This window comes from Cebus imitator, unplaced genomic scaffold (assembly GCF_001604975.1).
Source record: "Cebus imitator isolate Cc_AM_T3 unplaced genomic scaffold, Cebus_imitator-1.0 Scaffold68, whole genome shotgun sequence".
NCBI lineage: Eukaryota > Metazoa > Chordata > Mammalia > Primates > Cebidae > Cebus > Cebus imitator.
The window spans coordinates 10,520,923-10,541,014 of record NW_016107383.1 but is presented as its reverse complement, the minus strand read 5'-3'; the positions used below and the strand labels follow the sequence as shown (position 1 = coordinate 10,541,014).

General features: G+C 45.2%; 1 protein-coding gene across 8 annotated transcripts in view; it reads left to right on the top strand.

Moving 5' to 3' along the window:
• The window catches only part of MTSS1 (MTSS I-BAR domain containing 1), a 186,845-nt gene that overhangs the window by 153,848 nt on the left and 12,905 nt on the right, over nucleotides 1–20,092 (top strand). For 4 of the 8 annotated variants that reach the window (XM_037739335.1, XM_037739338.1, XM_017530750.2 and 1 more), the window contains exons 7-10: nucleotides 4,018–4,029; nucleotides 15,420–15,577; nucleotides 16,778–16,885; nucleotides 18,492–18,589. In XM_037739335.1, coding sequence (XP_037595263.1) covers nucleotides 4,018–4,029; nucleotides 15,420–15,577; nucleotides 16,778–16,885; nucleotides 18,492–18,589 — 376 coding nt within the window. The remainder of the gene's footprint in view (nucleotides 1–4,017; nucleotides 4,030–15,419; nucleotides 15,578–16,777; nucleotides 16,886–18,491; nucleotides 18,590–20,092) is intronic. The other 4 variants (XM_037739336.1, XM_037739339.1, XM_017530751.2 and 1 more) reach the window with 1 other exon arrangement.

Here is a 20,092-nt window from a genome sequence, read left to right as displayed (position 1 = left end):
ATTTTTGCATGTTTAATAGAGATGGGGTTTCACCATGTTGGCCAGGATGATCTCAATCTCCTGACCTCGTGATCCGCCCGCCTCTCAAAGTGCTGGGATTATAGGTGTGAGCCACTGCACCCAGCCTGCACTTGCAACATTTTACTACCACCTAAAAACATAGGGACTTTGTCCTGAGCTGGAGAAGGCAACATCCCTCCAGTTGGTTCTTCTTTGTCATCAAGTTTCTTTCTGAATCTGCTGCTTCACCGCTGAGAAGATGGGGTTCTCCCATCAGGCTGCTCCGTGGGTGGTATTTACCGTCAATTTGAGACAGCAGCCTTTTCCGATTGGGATCCCCCACACTGAATTTCCTCTCCCCCAAACAAGCAGTTCTCTGTTGGGAATAGAAGAAAACACATTTGGAGGGATGGGATGGAGGAGAGAGGTGTGGGGTGGGGTGGTGGTAGGACAGTTTTTAACCTTGAATATTTCTGAAAAATGAGGCCTCTCCACCAAATTTTCACAACAGTCATAAGCCCATTTGAAGATAGAGACAGCAGAATTTTCACCCACATCAGATTTTCCATCAGCGTTGGCCCCAGCAGTTTCTTTTGGATGTTTTTTTGGTCTGGAGCTCCTCATATTTGTATCCTGTGTAACCAAGGCACCTGGGAGCTAGTGTTTGATAAGTAATAGGGCTTATGACTTAGCAACATTTTAGTGACTCTAGAGGTAAACATTTATAAGTAAAATTACTACCGTATTCCATGAAGTCCGAGGCCCAGAGGAGGGCAGGCTGGTCACAGTTTGGTGCTGAACTCCCTGTAACTGACAAGTTGGCAGCTTTGAGAGAGAAGGGATTCCTGGCCTGAGAGAGATGGTCCAGGGAAGATGCTTAGGTTTAGAAAAGGTTTGGGAGTTTGGTGAAAAGGATAAGGTAAGAAAAAGTAGCTATTGTGCCTCAGCTCTTCCACAGCTCACTTTTCAGAGGCCCAAAGTTCTTGGCTGCAGTGATAACCCTTTTATCTAAATTCTGCATGGAGGCTGAATTGGTTCTCATCTGTCACTCAAAGTCACTGACATTGCCCAATTAGCAGAATTTATACCTCTGGGTGAAGTCTGATAGGGTGATTGCAGTGCAACATCAAAGGAAGTTTCTGGCAATTAGACCTTCCTAGCACTGGCTTGGGCTGCCTGCAGGATTACGAGCTCCCCATCAAGGCTGGATAGAAAGACTTGGGACCCATAGGATGCTGCACTGTGCATAACGTGAAGAGGGGCATCTGGCCCTGGGACTTGGGAATGACTGGCATTTAGTTGTGTGGTTCCTTAGGGCACGTGGGCCTGAAGGCTGAGAGAGTGGAGGCCGAGATCAGGAGTTTCTGAAGCGTCTGTCTTCTCAGCTAGAGGTTCATACCAGCAGTCTCTGGCACCATGTCAGATGGTAGATTTATGTCCATGAGATTGGTCAGATCAGTAGCTTAGAATGTTCTGGAGGATTTCTAGTTACTTCAAGATACAACCAGAAAATAATTAGTATTTCTATCCTTTATAAAAATCTTTTCCTAAAATTTGTAAGTGCATTTTTGTATCAGGTGTTTCTATTTGTATATTTCTGGGATGAAAGCAGCCTTCTAAAAGATGCTAGAGTCACATCCGGACTGGACTGGTTTATGGAGAGGCACACATATGGCTGAGAATGGACTGGAGAAAACACAACTCACTTAAGGGCTCAAAGAAATCTGCTTATTTGAGGCTTTGAATTGTTAGGAGTCTGGTTAGCTGACATTTCCCTTTCTCCTAGAAAACCTCGAGGGATCTATTTCATCTCTTTCAAGTGGCAGATTCCTGGACCCTTGGTTTGCAAAACTGTTAGCAGTTTCTTTTAACGCACCATGCGTTTCGGATGGATGAAGATTTTGGATACTTTTTTTTTTTTTTTTTTTGCCCTGATAGACAGAATCTGATGTATGCAGCCAGATAATCACTTCCTTTTGAATACCTTTCCGGGAGATTCTCAAGCAGCTTTCTGCCATGCCTTTTTCAAACACTGTGATCTTTGATCTAAAAATTCTTCAGACTCTCCTTTTAGCATTTCAAGTGCCTTTTGCGTGTAAGCGTGGTTTTACCACCATCCTTGGCGTGGGCAGACATGCCCAGATGTGATTTTTGTGAGCAGCTCACTTGCCTTCTTACTCTGCAGATAATGCCTTTTATCACATTCTTCGACTCTTTCTTACTGTAGAGACAGGTAGTTTATAATCTAAAGGTGTTTAAATATTTCCATCAAGAAACTTTCAATGGCTTGCCCTTGGTAGGTTTTGTCTCAAAATCACTGTAAAGCAATTCGGGATATCCTTTTGCTGTGGGTGAGTGTGCCTGTTTTTCTTGAAGGCAGGCTTGTCGGATGCCTGCTAAAAGTAAACTCGAGGCAGGGAGTTAGCCAGTCCCCCCCTCAGAGAAATGCTGGGCTCGTGCATAGGTCAAGAGTGCGGGGCAGAGCCAGCGTTGCCAATAGGTGGAAGGACAGAGGTGGCAGGATGCTGGGGAAATGGTCTGGAGCTGACTCTGTAGCCATGGGCTCTGGACAGTGTCTCTTGAACCCTCTGCCTGCTTCATGATATCAGCTCATTGCCATGGAGGTCTTGGAGTTGACCATGACCCAGTTGGGGAAAGTAAGAGAACATTGGAAATGAGAGGCGTTTTACGTTGTATTTACCTATATGTGCCACCCGACTCTGTGAACGGAACTCAGCAGACTTATTTTCATTTAATTCCCATATTATTACCAGCGTAAACTAAGAATTAATTCTGGGACGGGCGTGGTGGCTCACACCTGTAATCCCAGCACTTTGGGAGGCTGAGGCGGGTGGATCATGAGGTCAAGAGATCGAGACCATCCTGGCCAACATGGTGAAACTCCATCTCTACTAAAAATACAAAAATTAGCCGGGCGTGGTGGCACATGCCTGTAGTCTTAGCTACTCGGGAAGCTGAGACAGGAGAATCACTTGAACCCAGGAGGCAGAGGTTGTAGTGAGCCGAGATCACGTCACTACACTCCAGCCTGGTGACAGAGTGAGACTCTGTCTCAGAAAAAAAAATTAATTCTGGTAAAGCTTTCTGTTTCCATCTATAACTACTAAAAGTTTATCAATGATTTTAAAAAGTAATAATGGCCAGCATTCATTAGGTGCTTCTTATGATTATTGTTCCATGTATTACCCTAAGATCATTACACTGAAGAAGTCTTGATTTTTTTTTTTTTTTTTTTTTTTGAGTCAGCATCTTGATAGTTGGCCTAGGCCAGCCTCGAACTCCTGGGCTCCAGGGATCTTCCCGCCTTAGCCTCCCTAGTAGTTGGGATTATAGGCACACACCACTGCACCCAGTGGGGACTGTTTTTGAGAGAGAGAGAGAGGGAGAGAGAGCGAGCTGACCATTATAATATATTAACTGTACAGCTGACATTTAAATAGTTGACTCTTTCCACTAGAGGCTGCAAAGCCAGTGTTATAAATGTAATAAACAGACTCACAGAGTTCTATACTAGTATAATATTTGCTGTTACACTACAGTTTTAAGCTCTTTAATTTTTTTTTTCCATTTTCATCCCTCCCTAAGCTTTGTTTCCTAGGATTCCCTAGATATTTTTCAAGTGATGGTAAATTACACTCAAAAGGTTTTCTTGCCAAAGGTTGGCTTCTTCTGGGTATATATTCTTCATCTCTCTTTTAAAAAATCCTTGCTGTACTCTCTAGCGTTTTTTTTTTTTTTTTATTACTAATGGGGAAGGTTTTGTTTAGATGAGAAGGAACGGATATTAGTAAGACAGAGAAGGGGAAGGTGGATGTGAGCTCCTGGTGGATGTGGGTTTCATCAGCTCTGATATCAAATTTGGTGGCGAGCCGTGGACTGCGTGACACATGAAACAAAGGTAAGACTGCTGCTGCTTGGACACCGGTTTGACTTTATTATTTTCCTTTTTGTGTCAATTGTGTATCCTGCACTTTCTCACCGTGTGCCCCCCGCCAGTGGACACTCTTGGTAAGTCTACCATCCCAAATCTCTGGTGGCTGCTCACGGTGTGGTCCTTGCTGTGGGCTTTCCGTGGTTGTCCAGACCTCTGCTAGCTGCCCAAGTTTTCCTACCAGCTCAGAACAATCAACTGTGCCTACTTAATTTTCCACAACTTCAAGAAAATTGTGTGTGTTGTGTTTTGTTTTCTTTCTTGGATGTTTGGCCATTTACAATGTTAGCACGACAGTCTGAGAGCCTTTGAATCATCATAATTCAGTATTAGACTCATGGAAAAAAGAAATACAGAGTGACTTAAACAGTCCTTTCCATAGGAAATAAGCATTTTTGTGAACATATCTACCTGCATAGATATGTATGTATATATTTACACCACAAACTAGAGCTGAAAGCCTCACAATAATTCTCAAATCAGATTTGGTTGCATTAAGCTTGCAAAACATCTTTAAATTTGTCCTTTCCGCAAGACCATATAGTTCTTTCCATAACCAGTGATTCATTTTAAAAAAAATAAATCAAACCAGGCGCGGTGGCTCACGCCTGTAATCCCAGCACTTTGGGAGGCAGAGGTGGGCAGATCACCTGAGGTCGGGAGTTCAAGACCAGCCTGACCAACATGGAGAAACCCCATCTCTACTAAAAATACAAAATTAGCTGGGCGTGGTGGCACATGCCTGTAATCCCAGCTACTCAAGAGGCTGAGGCAGGAGAATCGCTTGAACCTGAGACGCGGAGGCTGTGGTGAGCCCAGATTGTGCCACTGCACTCCAGCCTGGGCAACAAGAGCGAAACCCCGTCTCAAAAAATTAATTAATTAATTAATTTTAAAAGTATTTCTTATTTCAGTAGAGTTTGTGAAATGTTTCATTTCAAAAGTATCAGATCTTCCAATTAAGTAATCAGAATGATTCTTCTTGACTGAATGTTGAACTTCACTCTGTGGGTGATCATGCTGCTAAAACTTCAAGCTGCTTTTGGAGTCCTGTTGCTGTCCCTCTGTCCTGGGAGGTCTGTCTGCGAGGTGTCTGTGTGGTTTATCTTGCCTGAATGTGCCCAGGTGTTCTCTGAGCATTTTGCTAAAGAGCTCCAAAGGGGCTTTTGAAGTGGATTCTGTCATTTACAGCAAACCCAACGCACAAACGTCTCCTCTGATGGCTGGGGCTGGCACGGCCCACTATCTTAGGGGACACACTTCTGCCTCTATTTCCCCTCGTGGCGATGTTGGGCTAGTGGTTCCCCAACTTTAAAAATGATCATCCTTTCCAGTTCTGAACATTGTGATTGTGAAACAGCTGGCACTGTTTCTAGTAAACCTTTGGAAGGAAGGTAAGACACAGCCACTTTTTTGCTTATTGCAGTAAAATTCACATACAGAATTTATTGTTTTAACCGTTTTAAAGTATAAGTTTCAGTGGCTTTTAGTACATTCATGGTATTGTGCAACCATCACCACTGTCTCATTTCAGAACATTTTCATTAGCCCCAAAAGACACCTGATGCCCATTAGCAGTCACTCTGTCTCCCAGTCTTCCCACCCGCTCAGACCCTGACCACCACTCATCTGCCTTCTGTGTCTGGATTTGCCTGTTCTGGACATTTTATCCAAATGGAATCATACAGTACAGAGCCTTTGAGGACACACTCCCTTGAGTCTTGAGTGTTACTGGAACCTTTGCCGAGAGCCTGGCATGAGTCAGTTCATGGAGTAAACAGGGCATTTTATTTGTTTGACATGACTGGAAGTCAGTTTGGAATGAATATAGAAACTGTATAGCCTTCTGACTTTGTAAGTTCTAAAGATTCTGCTTATTTTTCAAAGAGAAATCTCTGCAATCCCCTTTAGTTTTTTCTCTTGTAGGGGCTGGTTCTTAGAGCAAAGTCACAGTGAATTTGGCTATAAAGACATGAGAAAAGCTATATGATTTCTAGCTCTTATAAATTTTTAAAATATATATACAGAGAGAAAAATAATTCTTTAATTATTTTTAGGAATTGGCTTGGCTGGGCATGGTGGTATGGTGGCTCACGCCTGTAATCCCAGCACTTTGGGAGGCTGAGGTGGGCAGATCATCTGAGGTCAGGAGTTCGAGACCAGCTTGGTCAACATGCAAAAGCCCATCCTGATCTTGGCTCACTGCAACCTCCACCTCCTGGGTTCAAGTGATTCTCCAGCTTCAGCCTCTTGAGTAGCTGGGATTACAGGTGCCTGTCACCACACCTGGCTAATTTTTGTATTTTTAGTAGAGAGAGGGTTTCACCATGTTGGCCAGGGTGGTTTCCAACTCCTGAACTCAGGTGATCCTCTCGCCTTGGCCTCCCAAAGTGTGCCCAGCCAGTGCTGGGAATAATATAAGCAAAAGGTGTAACCTGGGGGCCGAGAGGAAGGAGCCTCACTAAGCATAAGGATAGGGTAGTGATAAAGAGGAGGAGGATGAGGGGTCAGCTGGTGAAGAATGGGAAGGGGGTGTTCATGTAGAGGGGACGGCATGCACCAAGACATAGCTCTTGCCATTTAGAGAGGAGCACCAGCAACAGTGATAATGGGTAGTCATGTCACGTGTGTGTGATGCCTTGAGGTGGGGCTTTTGTCCCACCAAGGGTGGACTGTGTGCGTAGAGAATCATTAGTGACTCCCGGCTACTCAGCCTGTGGCTTCCTGGACCGCACCCTTCCCCACACACTGACCTGCCTCCGGGATGGTTCAATCACTGGGCCTCAATTCTGATCACACCCCAAAGTGGACACCAAACGCCTCTCCACATCATTCTTCCTTTCTTGGAAAAAGCCTATGAAATGTGAATCTTTTCCCCTGCCTGCGGTGGTCTGCTCATCCCTGAGCATATCCAGCCTAGGCACTCATCCACATGAACGTTTCTTACGTTTATAAAACCAGCAGAAAGCACTCTCAGAATGACCCTGAAACCCACAATCAAACCTTCAATGCCCTGCCTCAGTGGTAAAAATTGAATGTGTCTAGATTCCCTGCAACCCACCCCTCTTGATTTTTGAAGAGGGATAGAGCTCAGAGCTCCTCTTCCCACAGGGATGTCGGTGGAGGAAGAACAAGGAGCAGACAGTGGGATGGTTCCAGCCACTTCTTCGAGGCCACGCCCAGGGCTCAGAAGGCTGATAGGGAAATTCAGAATGTGGGCACAGCCAGAACTCTTCCATTTGGGTGGAAACAGGGGTGGTAGAATTTTGCCTTTAGACCTAGTGTGACAATCAGGAAGCTGGCCCTGACCTGAATCCATAGGTGTCTTAATTTAACTCAGAAATCTCCTGCAAGGCTAGGCGTGGTGGCGCACACCTGTAATCCCAGCACTTTGGGAGGCCAACGCAGGCAGGTCACTTGAGGTCAGAGTTTGAGACCAGCCCGGCTGTCATGGCGAAATCCCATCTCTACTGAAAATACAAAAGTTTGCTGAGCATAGTGGTGTGCACCTGTACTCTTAGCTACTTGGGATGCCGAGGCAGAACTGCTTAAACCTGGGAGGCAGAGGTTGCAGTGAGCCAAGATTGCTCCAATGCGCTCCAGTCTGGGCAACAGAGTGAGACCCTGTCTCCAAAAAAGAAAAGAAAAGAAAAATCCTCTGCAGAAGGATGTTGCACTTCAGGTGAATGCACGTAGCCTTCAGAGGCTGGGCTGTTTATTAGCTGTATTTCACAAGTGAGGATTCTAGATAAACACAGGCCAAACACATCCGCCAGAGGCCTGGAGCTGTGAACTCTCTTCCTTTGCAAAGCTCATGTCTGGTAAAACCTCACGTAGACACAGCTCCTTGAGTGCCTTGTCCATGACTCTGGTCTCAGAATGCCCTGGGTGTCCCTGTGTGCAATGGAACTATTATCAAGGTGCAGTGCGCCTGACTACCCTGTGGCTGCCTTCAGGGGCCAAGGGAGAGGTATGTAGAGTGTGGAGGCATGCCAGGAGCTGAGTGCTTTTCTTAGCATTAGTTTTTGACCAAATACAAAACAGCAGAGAAGGAAAAGGAAAACTAAGGCAAAGCCTGACGGAGTGGCAGGGTGGGGAAGTAGTTGCTGCCTCTCTTGAGTTGCAACGCATCAGCCATTCATGGTTTTCATAGGTCTAATTGATTCACGCCTGGTGCCATCCTTCCATTCATAAACGTCCTTGGCTACTGCAGATGAGTCCTGCAAAACATTCAAGCCTCCATCTATTAGTTCGTTCTTTCATTCATTCAGGAAAGGGGTATGACCTGCCTCTTCAGTGCTTAGACTCTGTTAGCTGCTAAGGAGGTAAAAGTAGCATCCCCCCTCAAGCTGTCCCCAGAACGAAGAATGCATTTATGTTCCAACATCAGTTCTCTGACTGCAGCTGGCTGTCCTCCTATTCAATTCAGTTATGACACTACCTAGTGTTAGTGCAGACCCCATAAGAGTTAAGTCCTGTGAGACTGCCCCAGATTCAGTCACCACCACAAGTGGGGTCCCCAGAGTCCTCACACTAATGCCCAGCCAACCACAAATTTGGGGTTTCCTATGACCCACCTCGCCCATCAAGTTTCATAATTTTTTAGGAGGACTTGCAGAACACAGGAAAGCACCATATTTGCAATGACTGGCTTCTTACAAAGAATGCAGGTTGTAGCCTTGTTTACTACATTAGAGATGTTCAGGACTCTGCTGAAGTCCTTGAAGCCTTTTTGGCTTCATAATTCCACCGTGACAGTGTGTATTTGGATTAGACTGTGGCTTAACTGGAGATCCAGTTAGCAAGTGGTAGTTGTTGTCTAGGTGACAGATGATGGTGGCCTGGGCTCAGGGAAGTGGCCACAGAGATAGAGAGGAAGACAGGTGGATTAGGAGCTACTTAGGAGAAATGCAAAGGAAAGAAGAGCTGAAGGCGATGGTAAATTTCTGGATCTGGTAGCCAGGTTGGCAGATGGTGGAGCACATCTTTACCTACAAAGGAAGAAGCATTTTGGAGCCATGGAGATCCTCTGTTGGAGACACTCTGGATGGTGAGCCGCAGGTTGACATGGGACGTTTTCTGGTTGTTCTCTGAGCTGTCTCTTTTTATCCTTTGCTTTGATAAACAGCTGATTGCCCAGAGACCGGTGAAGAATCTTGATGATAAAACTCTTTTAGTGAAAGAATTATAGGATCTTTTGCATTTTCCTACATCAAAAAGGACCTTGAACTGAAAGTTCTCTTTTAAAAAAAAAAAAAAAAAACTCACCCTACCCTGCATATTATTGCCTGCTAAACTCCCCAGTGTCAGAAGGGACAACTTCGGAGATGCTGCAGTGGCAGCTGATTGTGCCTGACCTGTAGTGAGTGCTCAGCACGTGCTGGGCGTTGTTCTGAACGCCTCGTGTGGATTAGTTCATTCCCCCCCACCATCAGCCCTGTGAGCTTGATACTGCTATTATTTACATCCCACAGGTAAAGGGAAACTGAGGCACTGTCAGTTGAAAAAAATAATGGAAATGGATTTTGTTTGAAAAATTTTAAGGCTAAAAGCCTTCAGTCTTACCTAATCGCATCTCTCTTTCTTTTGATTTCGGGTTGGTTTTTTCTTTCGGGAATCAATCAAAACCCACTGTGGGTTATTAGAGTAGAAGATGACTTTCAAAGGGATAATGAGGATAGCCTTCTTTTGCTGTGAAGACAGAAGCTTTCTCCAAATTCTGATCTACAGTGTCACCTTGCCTGTCCATTTCCGGATCCTTTGTATTTTATATTTTTTGTATAATTTTGCATTTTAGTATTTTAAATCCCATGTTGCATTTGGCTCTGGGATATCAGCAATTGTCAGATGCACCATTATTTTCCAGGCCACTAAGAGAGGAAAAAACACACCCTGATTGGTGAGGTGTAAAAATGGGGGAAAGTGACTATCTCAGAATGAAATGCAGCATTTTTGTGAGTCAGAAGCAGGAGAAAGTCGTTTTGCAGGATTCTAATGGCTTCTCCATACGTCTGTCTCAGAAGAAAGGAAGGACGTGGGGTGTTTTCCTGAATCCCGGCAGCTCTCTTGGCCCAGCGTGTCCTGGGTTTGCCCTTCCCCATTGGAAAGCCCTTCAAATACACTGGCTTGGTTGAGCCATGAAGCTTACCATGAGAGTGCAGCCTGGGTATGAAAAGGCTGGGCAAGTAGAGATAACACTAATCACATTTCACTGGCTTTCTGATTGGCTGTTTAGCTGCTGGCAGCTTGTTCCCAGCATTCATGTTTGCTGTGAGCCAGAAACACAAAGAACACTGTCTTCAGAATGAGAAGGACTTGGGGCTGGATTCTAGCTGTGCCGGTGGCTAGCTCCGTGCTTGGGATCGCGGCCTTGTGCAAGCCACTTGGCCTCCCTCCGTCTTAGCTTCCCCACCTATCAAAAGGGGTATTCAGTCCTGCCTTGAATGTGTGTATGTAATGATTAAGGAAATAAAATGCAAGTGTTGAAGTTGATAAAGGATCTTCATTTTAATCCAGAAAACTAAGCTTACTTAAAAATTCCTTCCTTCTATGGCCAGGCGCAGTGATGGCTCATGCCTGTAATCCCAGCACTTGGGAGGCCGAGGCAGGCAGATCTCTTGAGGTCAGGAGTTCGAGACCAGCCTGACCAACGTGGTGAAACCCTGTCTCTACAAAAATTAGTCAGATGAGCTTCTTGAACGCAGGAGGCAGAGGCTGCAGTGAGCAGAGATTGTGCCACTGCACTCCAGCCTGGGCAACAGAGCGAGACTCTATCTCAAAAAAAAAAAAAATCTTTAGGGGTGCTGCCTTGGCCCATGTCATGGTGCATTCACAATGCTTTGCCCCAGTAACATTTTCGGCAAAGAGAATAATCATCATTTCCCCTGGGGAGAGGGGAATAAGGGGCTCCTGGCTGCTGTTCATCATAATTCCCCAGTGTGAATACACCAGGACCTGCAAACCAGCAGCAGGAAAAAAATTCTGAAGACTGAAGATGCCTAAGATATTACGAAAGAAAGCTGAAAGCAATTGTTTGCACAAGAATTTTGTCTGGGAAGCCCATCTAAGGCACCCCCCGCCCTCCTCCTCTTGGCTGCTTGATCATCCTGGAATTTGCTGGTTCTGAAGCATTAGGGCATTTAAGGGCATGATGGCTGAGGCCGGGGAGCAAACTTGGTCAAGTTTTATCAGTGCTCGATTCAATTGCAAATATTTGAATACCTGCCACTTCCAGGCAAGTGTGCTGACTGAGGAGAGACAGTAGGGAGCAAAAGCATTCACGGGTTCTGCCCCCATGGGACCACCCCCTGAGTAGGGGAGACTGACGTCAGTCAAATAACTAGAGAAATAAAGATGAAATTCAAACCGGGGGGAGTGCTGCAAATGATAAGTATAAGGGACTTCAGAGATAAGTAAGAGAAGCCTAATCTGGGGAGGAAGTCCATGGCGGGATTCCCCGAAGGATCGAAAATCCTGTGAGACCTGTAGGATAAACATGTCTTAGGAATGTAGCAGAGGGAGGGAGAGTAGAGTGAAGGTGAGAAGGGCTCCAGACGCTGGAGGATGAGAGGGAGAGGAGAGGGGGACAGAACGGCCCACAAAGGCTGGGGTTATGAGGTGGACAGGCAGTGACCTTTCATGCCTTGCAGAGAAGGCCATGTTAAGGACATTGGACTTTTTTTGAGAGCAAAGGGAGCTGTTGAAAAGCATGAGAATATTTGCATTTTGAAAGTAATCTATGGCCAGGGGCAGTGGCTCATGCCTGTAATCCCAGCACTTTGGGAAGTCGAGGGTGGATCACTTGAGGTCAGGAGTCGATACCTGCCTTGGCCAACTTGGAGAAACCCTGTCTCTACTAAAAATATAAAAATTAGCTGGGTGTGGTGGTGCACGCCTGTAATTCCAGCTACTTGGATGTCTGAGGCAGGAGAATCGCTTGAATCCAGGAGGCAGAAGTTGCAGTGAGCTGATAACATGCCACTGCACTCCAGCCTGGATGACAGAGGGGACTCCATCTCAAAAAAAAAAAAAAAAAGAAAAAAGAAAGTAACCCAGGGCTGCTCTGGGTGAGCTAGTCCAAGTGCAGTCTGGGGTGACACATTAGGGGCTGTTGCATTCCTGGCCAACATGGTGAAACCCTGTCTCTACAAAAAAAATGCAAAAATTAGTTGGACGTGCTCTCTTGAACCCAAAAGTTAGAGGTTGCAGTGAGCTGAGATCGTGCCACTGCACTCCAGCCTGGGCAACAAGAGCAAAACTCTGTCTCAGATAGCGATGGCCTAGTGAGAGTGGAGGTAGCAGGGGTGAGACAAGAGGATGGAGTCAAGTCCGTGGAAGCCGGAATGGCCAGGACCGGTGCTCAGTGAGTCAGTGGTGACTCTCCTGACACTGCCGATGGAGACAAGTGAGTGGGCTTTTGTATGTATTAAATCAGCACCAACACCAACTCTGAATTTGTGGACTTGAAAAGATCACTCTATCTTAAAACCAGTACACCTAGCTGGGACATGATTCTTTCACGGTTTTTTTTTTTTTTTAAATAAATTACATGTATTAGTACAACATGTAATTTACAAAACACATGAAACCAGTGGCTCAGGTGGCCACATTAATGTGTGGTGATGATTACTCCTACATCCTTGAGGAATATATTGAAGACATGGTAAAGAATTATTCTGAGGAGTGGAAGTAGTGACTACATGGAAGAATGGGTGAGTAGGTCACCTTGAAAATCTGTTGAGACAGTCAGGCGTGGTGGCTCACGCCTGTAATCCCAGCGCTTTGGGAGGCTAAGGTGGGAGAGTCACTTGAGGCCAGGAGTTCAAGACCACCTAGCTAACAAAGCAAGATCCAATCCCTACCAACAAATTGAAAAATTAGCAGGGCATGGTGGTACACAATGGTAGTCCCAGCTGCTCAAGAGGCCAAGGCTGCAATGAGCTATGATCGTTGCATTGCATTCCAGCCTGAGTGACAGAGCGAGACCCTGTCTCCAAAAAGGAGAATTATGCAGAGACTTCTCAAGCTCAAGCAGCAAATTTCTTTTTTTTTTTTTTTTTTTTTTTTTTTTTTTAATTCAGAGTCTCACTCTGTTGCCCTGGCTGGAGTATGGTGGTGCAGTCTCAGCTCACTGCAACCTCCGCTTCCCAGGTTCAAGCAATTCTGCCTCAGCCTCCTGAGTAGCTGGGACTACAGGCACGTGCCCGGCTACTTTTTTTGTATTTTTGGTAGAGACGGGGTTTCACTATGTTGGCCAGGCTGGTTTTGAACTCCTGACCTCATGATCTGCCTGCCTCAGTCACTCAAAGTGCTGGGATTACAGGTGTGAGCCACCACGCTTGGCCCAGCAAATTTCTTATATATAGTAGTTCACACTTCTCTTCAGGGGATCCATTCCAAGACCCCCAGTGGTTCCTAAAACTGCAGATAGTACCGAAGCTTACGTATATTGTGTTTTTTCCCATGCATACATGTCTATGATAAAGTTTAATATATAATTTAGGCACAATAAGAGATTAACAATGATAATAATAGAACAATTATAGTGATATACTGTAATAAAAGTCATATGAATGTAGTCTCTGTCTTTCAAAATACCTTATTTTACCACACCGTGGATAACTGAAACTTTAGAAAACAAAACCGCAGATGAGGGGACCACTGTGGTGTAATTGTTGGATAGCATCCCTCCGTGCACTTAAGATACTATCTGCACATTTCCACTCACTCGACTGGTGAGCGTTATATACACAAAGCTGTGCATACTGTATTTATTGGCCATCTGAGGCATTTTCAAGGGTGATCTTTGACTATAATTTTCTCATTATATGCTAACTTAGAACTTATTCCCTGCCTGAGAAGTGACTTTTCCTTACTAAAATCTGACTACCTTTTCTATTGGGATATGCTTTAAGCCTGATTGCTTCTTGCTCCAAATTAAACATTCTCTTCTGTTTATGAGAGGAAAATACAGAGTATGTTCCTACATCCAAGGCAATTTTCCCTGACCCTTTCTTTCATCAAACCAAATGGTTCATCTCATTTAATGTTCTCTACATCATTAAGAAGGATGGAAGGGAACTGCAGGGCCCTTCCTATGAGGTGGTGGGACAGAGAATAGGCTCTGTTCAGGGAAAGAGGCCATGTGGCTCTCCCCTGCCTCTGTACTGTGCTTTGTGTGACCTTAGATGAGTCCCTCGACTTCTCTAGGACTTGGTCTCCATTGAAACATGAGCAGATTGGCCCATTTGGATAACTCCTTCCTGCTTTAACATTTTTTGTTAAAACTATTAAACAGACATTTATTGAGCAGTTGCTGTATACACACATGACATTGTACTAGGGGCTGTGCTGGGGAAGATCAAAATCCTGCCCTGCAGGAGTTTAGAAATTCTCTCTGGTTTGAGTGATAGGTGAGGCCCCTGCATAGGCAGCCCAGGGTGGAAGCTCATGAGCTGCTGTCCCCTGCCCGTCACCCCGTTGTCCCCACCTACAGATCAGATTTGTAGTAGCTGCTCCTTTGGACACAGTGCCTGTTGGTCCATGTTTATCTTCTAGGACAGCAGACTTGTTATGCCAGGGGCCATGGTCTGGGGGCCATATTCTCTGTGTCACGCTACTCTGCCATTGTAGGGAGAACTGGTACAGGCAATATGGTAAATAAATGGATGCAGCTGTGTTCTAATAAAACTTTATTTGCAAAGACAGTTTGCTGACCATGTGGTAGTTATTTAAAAGCTTAACAACCCATCTTAAACTCTAGAAATGGTTGCCTCTACCTAACTGGGGTCTGTGGACCTGGCCAGATAATTCCTGAACGTGGGCCAGGCTCAGCATAGACCCCACTTTCAGTTTTACCAACAAAGACCTGTCTGGAGGTCTTGTTGTTACTGGGCCTGTTTTACAGGAAGAGCGTTCTGGACTCCCCACTGCCAAGGATTCCCATGGCCCCCAGAGCCAGCAGAGCGGATGCTTCTCACCTCTGTCTTCAGGAACAGAAACTTCTCTCCAGACAGAGGCTCTTTGATTGAGGTTGACCCAGCAAAGCCAGCTGGTGCCTGTTTTTGGAAACACCCACAGGCTCTTAACTTGTTTCCACATCCCTTCACCTCTTCAGAATGTCCTAAAAGGAAAGAATGCTCTCTGGCTCTGTGTCCTGGAGTTTTGTTGGCAGAAGGCTTGGTGGGTTTGTGCAATGCGAGAAGGCAAGTCATGAAGAGTTGCCAGGAAATTTTCCTTGTCACGAGTAAATCAGGCTAAGTGACCCCTTTGGGCATTGGAAATTGGAAATGGCTGGTCCTAGAAAAACAGCCATCTTAAATCCTTTTGGGGCATGAATAGATAATTTTTTTACATCCTGGAAAATTGTGTGGTTTTTGACTCCAGCAAGGACCCCAGGGAGGAGGGGCACTTGTTCCAGAAGCTTTCGTTTCAGCAAGCCGTGCTTGAGTCTTTGTTTTGTTTGCAGGGAGAGGTGATATCCAGCCTCAGTTGGACAGTGCTCTCCAAGATGTCAATGATAAGTATCTCTTGTTGGAAGAAACAGAAAAGCAGGCCGTCCGGAAGGCTTTGATTGAAGAACGTGGCCGATTCTGCACCTTCATCTCTATGCTGCGGCCAGTGATTGTAAGTTAATGGAAACCTCTAGAGATTTAAAACGCTGGTGTGGAGGTCGCTTCCTTCCAGTTTTATCCATCCACTGTTGAGTCATGGAGGCTCTACTGTCAGGAATCATGATGGTGGAATCTCTTGTACAGACCAGTGATTCAATGTGAGTTGATGGCCATGATAGCTCATTCTTCCTTCACTGTTCATAGCACTGCGTGTTCCGCGTTACTTTTTCTCTCCAAGTCAAGAAGGCCCAGCAGAGTGGTTCTCAAAGTGGGGTCCCCAGCTCAGCAGCATCACATGGGAACTGGCTAGAAATGCAAGTTCTTGGGCCCAACCCAGACCCACCAAATCTAAACCTCTAGGGGTGGGGACCCAGTCAACTGTGTTTTAAGCACTCCTGGTGGTTTGGAGACTCACTGTTCAAGCCGAGTACCAAGGAGTGACTGTGAGATGAATATCTATCGAAGCGCCTCAGTGAATCAATTTAAACTTAATTTTTAAGGAAATCATTTGCATGCTGTAATTGAGAACTCGCAGTGCAGGCGTTCTTGAAGCTGACTCAAAGGTGCCAGCTCATTTCCCTTAGCCCTTGCAAAATGTCTGAATCTGAGTTGTTCTCCTGAGTGTAGAACTTTTCCATGGATCATTCTAGCCAAGCCCCATAGTCCCAACGTGGCACTTTGATAAAGCACATGGGATGTTTCTTTCATGGTCCCCAGCTCCTATGTTACTTGTCTTTTATCAAGTTGGTGGAAAAACACAAGAAAGAAGGGGAAAAGTTAGCCTCTATTGAACACACAGGCACTGTCACAAAGATCTGAACCAAAATATCTCCAAGTTGTGTCATCCACTGAAGCTAAGCAACTTCAGCAAAGGACCACTTTGTGAAGGGGGCTGTGCTTGCTGCATGATCCCGCAGGAACACACAGATCATCCGCACAGGCCTGGCAGCCCCCAGGACCTGGGAGCGAGGCCTGTGTGTTCCCCATTGTCCCCCATGTACAGGTCACTCCTCGATTATGGCAGGTTTCTTTTTCCCTCCCATTTCCCAAAAGAAAGGGCATGTAGTGCCTTCAGCAAAGATTTGCCAGTCCCAATGGTGCCTTTTCGGAAAAACTGAAAGGGTTATACAGAGACCTGAATAAAAATAGTTGGAATAGAGCAATGAAGGGACTCACTCATGATAATAACATTTCATGAATGACTTTTCTTCAGGAAGAAGAAATCTCAATGCTAGGGGAAATAACGCACCTTCAGACCATCTCAGAAGATCTGAAGAGCCTGACCATGGACCCTCACAAACTGCCCTCCTCGAGTGAACAGGTAGGGGTCAGGGGTTAAGCACTTATAGGATCAAACCAAAGAGGTAAAGTTCAAGGCCCTGGCCGGACATGGTGGCACATGCCTGCAATCCCAGCACTTTGGGAGTCCAAGGCAGGCAGATCATGAGGGCAGGAGTTCGAGACCAGCCTGACTAACATGGTGAAACCCCATCTCTACTAAAAATACACAAATGAGCCAGGCATGGTGGCACATGCCTGTAATCTGAGCTACTCAGGAGGCTGAGGCAGGAGAATCGCTTGAACCTGGGAGGTGGAGGTTGCGGTGAGCCGAGATCATGCCATTGCACTCCAGCCTGGGGACAGCGAAACTCCATCTCAAAAAAAAAAAAAAATTTCAAGGCCCTTGAGTGTTCCTTGTGACATTTGTCACATCTTTAACTGTAGTCATATTCACCATGTCCTTTACAATGTAATATACGGAATGAGAGAGCTGTCACATAGGACCTGTTGTGTGTCAGGCACTGTCCCAGGCATTTTACAGAACCTGACTTCCTCCATTCATCTTCACGATTATGCTTGTTTTATAGAGGAGGATGCTGAGGCACAGAGAGATGGAGTCCCTTAGCCAGGTTCACCTAGCTAGTAAGTGGTGGAACTGGGATTTGAACCAAGTGGTCAGCTTCCAGATCCCATGCACTTAATTGCTGTGTTCATCTATCCCTTAGAAATTGACTCATAAGAACACGTCACTGATGTTTCAGTTGACCTTGTCAACCATTCTCCATTTCTCTCATTCTAATTGAGCAGTGCATGGAGACTCTCTCGTCTTATGAAAAAGATGACATTTTTATGCTTTATTCATTTAATTCACATCACACGAACACAATGTCAAGTGGGAAGAGACATATTTGGGGGAACAACTGATGAATCACACGCTGGCTTTTGCACTTGGTGACAATCTTTTCGCCTCCTGGAGAGCCAGCTCAGAGGGCAAATTTGGGAGCTCGTGCTTTCTCTTCTATCAAATTATATTTATTAAACCAGAGCGTGCATGCATTCACTCGACAAATAAGCATTTACTGAGTGCTTCTTATGTGAATGAAACATGGACCTTACACTCATGCGGCCCTTTGTCAAGCAAGGGAGACAGATATAGAAATAATGGTGAAAGAATTGGCTTGCTCTTCATTCTGTCAGGCTTTAAAATTTCTAGTGCTGGTCAAATAGGGCAGAAATGACCACTGAATATCAAGTCGATAGAATGCAATATCAACAAGTCTGGGAACCATGATACGGTGTTATAGGAGGAAAATCCTGTAAATTCTAGCCTGGGGTATAAATGGCTCTTGTAAATTATTAACTGGTCACTGTATTTCTCTCTCTCTCAGCTGATATTTAATGATTTTCCTTTTCCCTTCCCCCCTTTCTCCCTATTAATTATAGTTTTACTTCTCTCAGTAAAAGGACTATGACATTGATGGATTTGGTAGTGTGGCTCTTCAATTAGAAAATATTGTTTAACATGTTTTCCTTTCATTCCCACCTCCACGATGGCAGCCTTTGGATGCTTTGGTGGATGTTAAGCTTTGATGGCTAATGTCTCCCTTCTCAGCACCCCCCTCACCCCGCTGGCTCTGTCCCCTTAGGTGATTTTGGACTTGAAAGGTTCTGATTACAGCTGGTCATACCAGACGCCACCCTCTTCTCCCAGCACCACCATGTCCAGAAAGTCCAGCGTCTGCAGGTAAGTGAAGTCGGGGTCTGCTCCTGCTTTCGGGACAGGTCATTTTTCTTTATGCCAGTGTGAGCAATAGAGCCAGTCTTTATCTCTTAGAATGGCTCATTTTTAAACAGGAAATGGGGGTATGATAAATTGAAAGAATGGTAATGATTTTGGTCTTGCTCTTTAGTCTCTGCATTAATTTTGGATCAGAAAGAAAACTCCATTAGCCCTTGACTCATGGATGTAGCTTGTTCTCTCTCACTTGTGTGTTGTGGGAATTTTCCCATTCTATGAGATCACATTTGATTTTCCTGTTTAGCAGCGTGAAAACTTGCTAAGGCCTAAAAAACGTGAATCTAGGTTGATTCTTATACAGGCTGATCTCACTGTTGCCAGAACAAATGAAGGAAGTAACAATGGCTTATGCTTTCATTTTGTCCCATATTTTTATTTCAGGGTTTCGTAAACTAGAGTTCTTGCTCTGTCAGTGTCTACTACTACAACTGCCACTACCACACCTGCACCTCTATTAATTGGTACTGTTCCCTACTGGAACAAAATCTTTTGGAATAATTTTGCCATCTGCAAAACTGTTGTTTAGCAGTTTCCTGTTAGAAGTTCTTTGCCGACTAGGAAAGTTTATTTTCCTCTTCCTGAAAGATGGAAGCGTGATGTACCACTAAACTCTCTTGGTTTACTAGTCCTGTTACTCTTTTAATTTAACTTTCCAAAGCCAAATGAGTTTCCACTTCCTGTGTATGAGCATTGAGAGTCAAGGGCAGGATGGGTCTGCTAAATCTGTACATGGTGATGTTTGGTACCTGCCGATGTGTATTTCCTTTCACTGCGGAGCTTGTATACTATACACTTAGCAGGAAGTTCAGACCTAAGATGCTGCATCCTGACATTCTGCCCCGTGAAGATGCTGGTTGGTTTCTTATCTTTCATCAGCTGTGTGTATGTGTGTGTGTGTGAGAGAGAGACAGAGAGAGAGATGGGGGGGAGAGAGAGACCTTTTTGTTGTTGTTGCCAAGAAAAGTCTCTCTGGTTCATGTAAAACAAAGTTGCATGAGTAGTTTTTCTTCCTTATAATTTTAGTTTGAGTAGAAAGCTGTGTTGCACGGACATCTGCAACTCTGAGGCTGCTGGGGTGGAGCTGCTGTGAGCTTCACTGTCGGTCCCTAGCTGCCCCCTTCTGGCTGATTGGAGGAAAAGCAAATCATGATATTTATTCCTGACCGCAGCAGTTTGCTCCAGCACGCCCCTCTGTGTCTGTCTGTACATTCGCACCAAGTGATTCTAGCATGGAACAGTCACACGGCCCCTGAGTACCTTAATAGCTGCCAGATTTTGCAAACCAGAATCTCTTGCAGGCTTAGGAGCAGAAACCATGAATTTTCCAATCCCAGCCTGGGTTGTTTGGTTCATCCCTACTGGTGCCTCTACAACTGCTCTTTTTATTTCAGCGCTGTTTGTTTGGACCATGGGAGTCTGTTTTCTGCTTTTTATGATCTAAGTTACTAT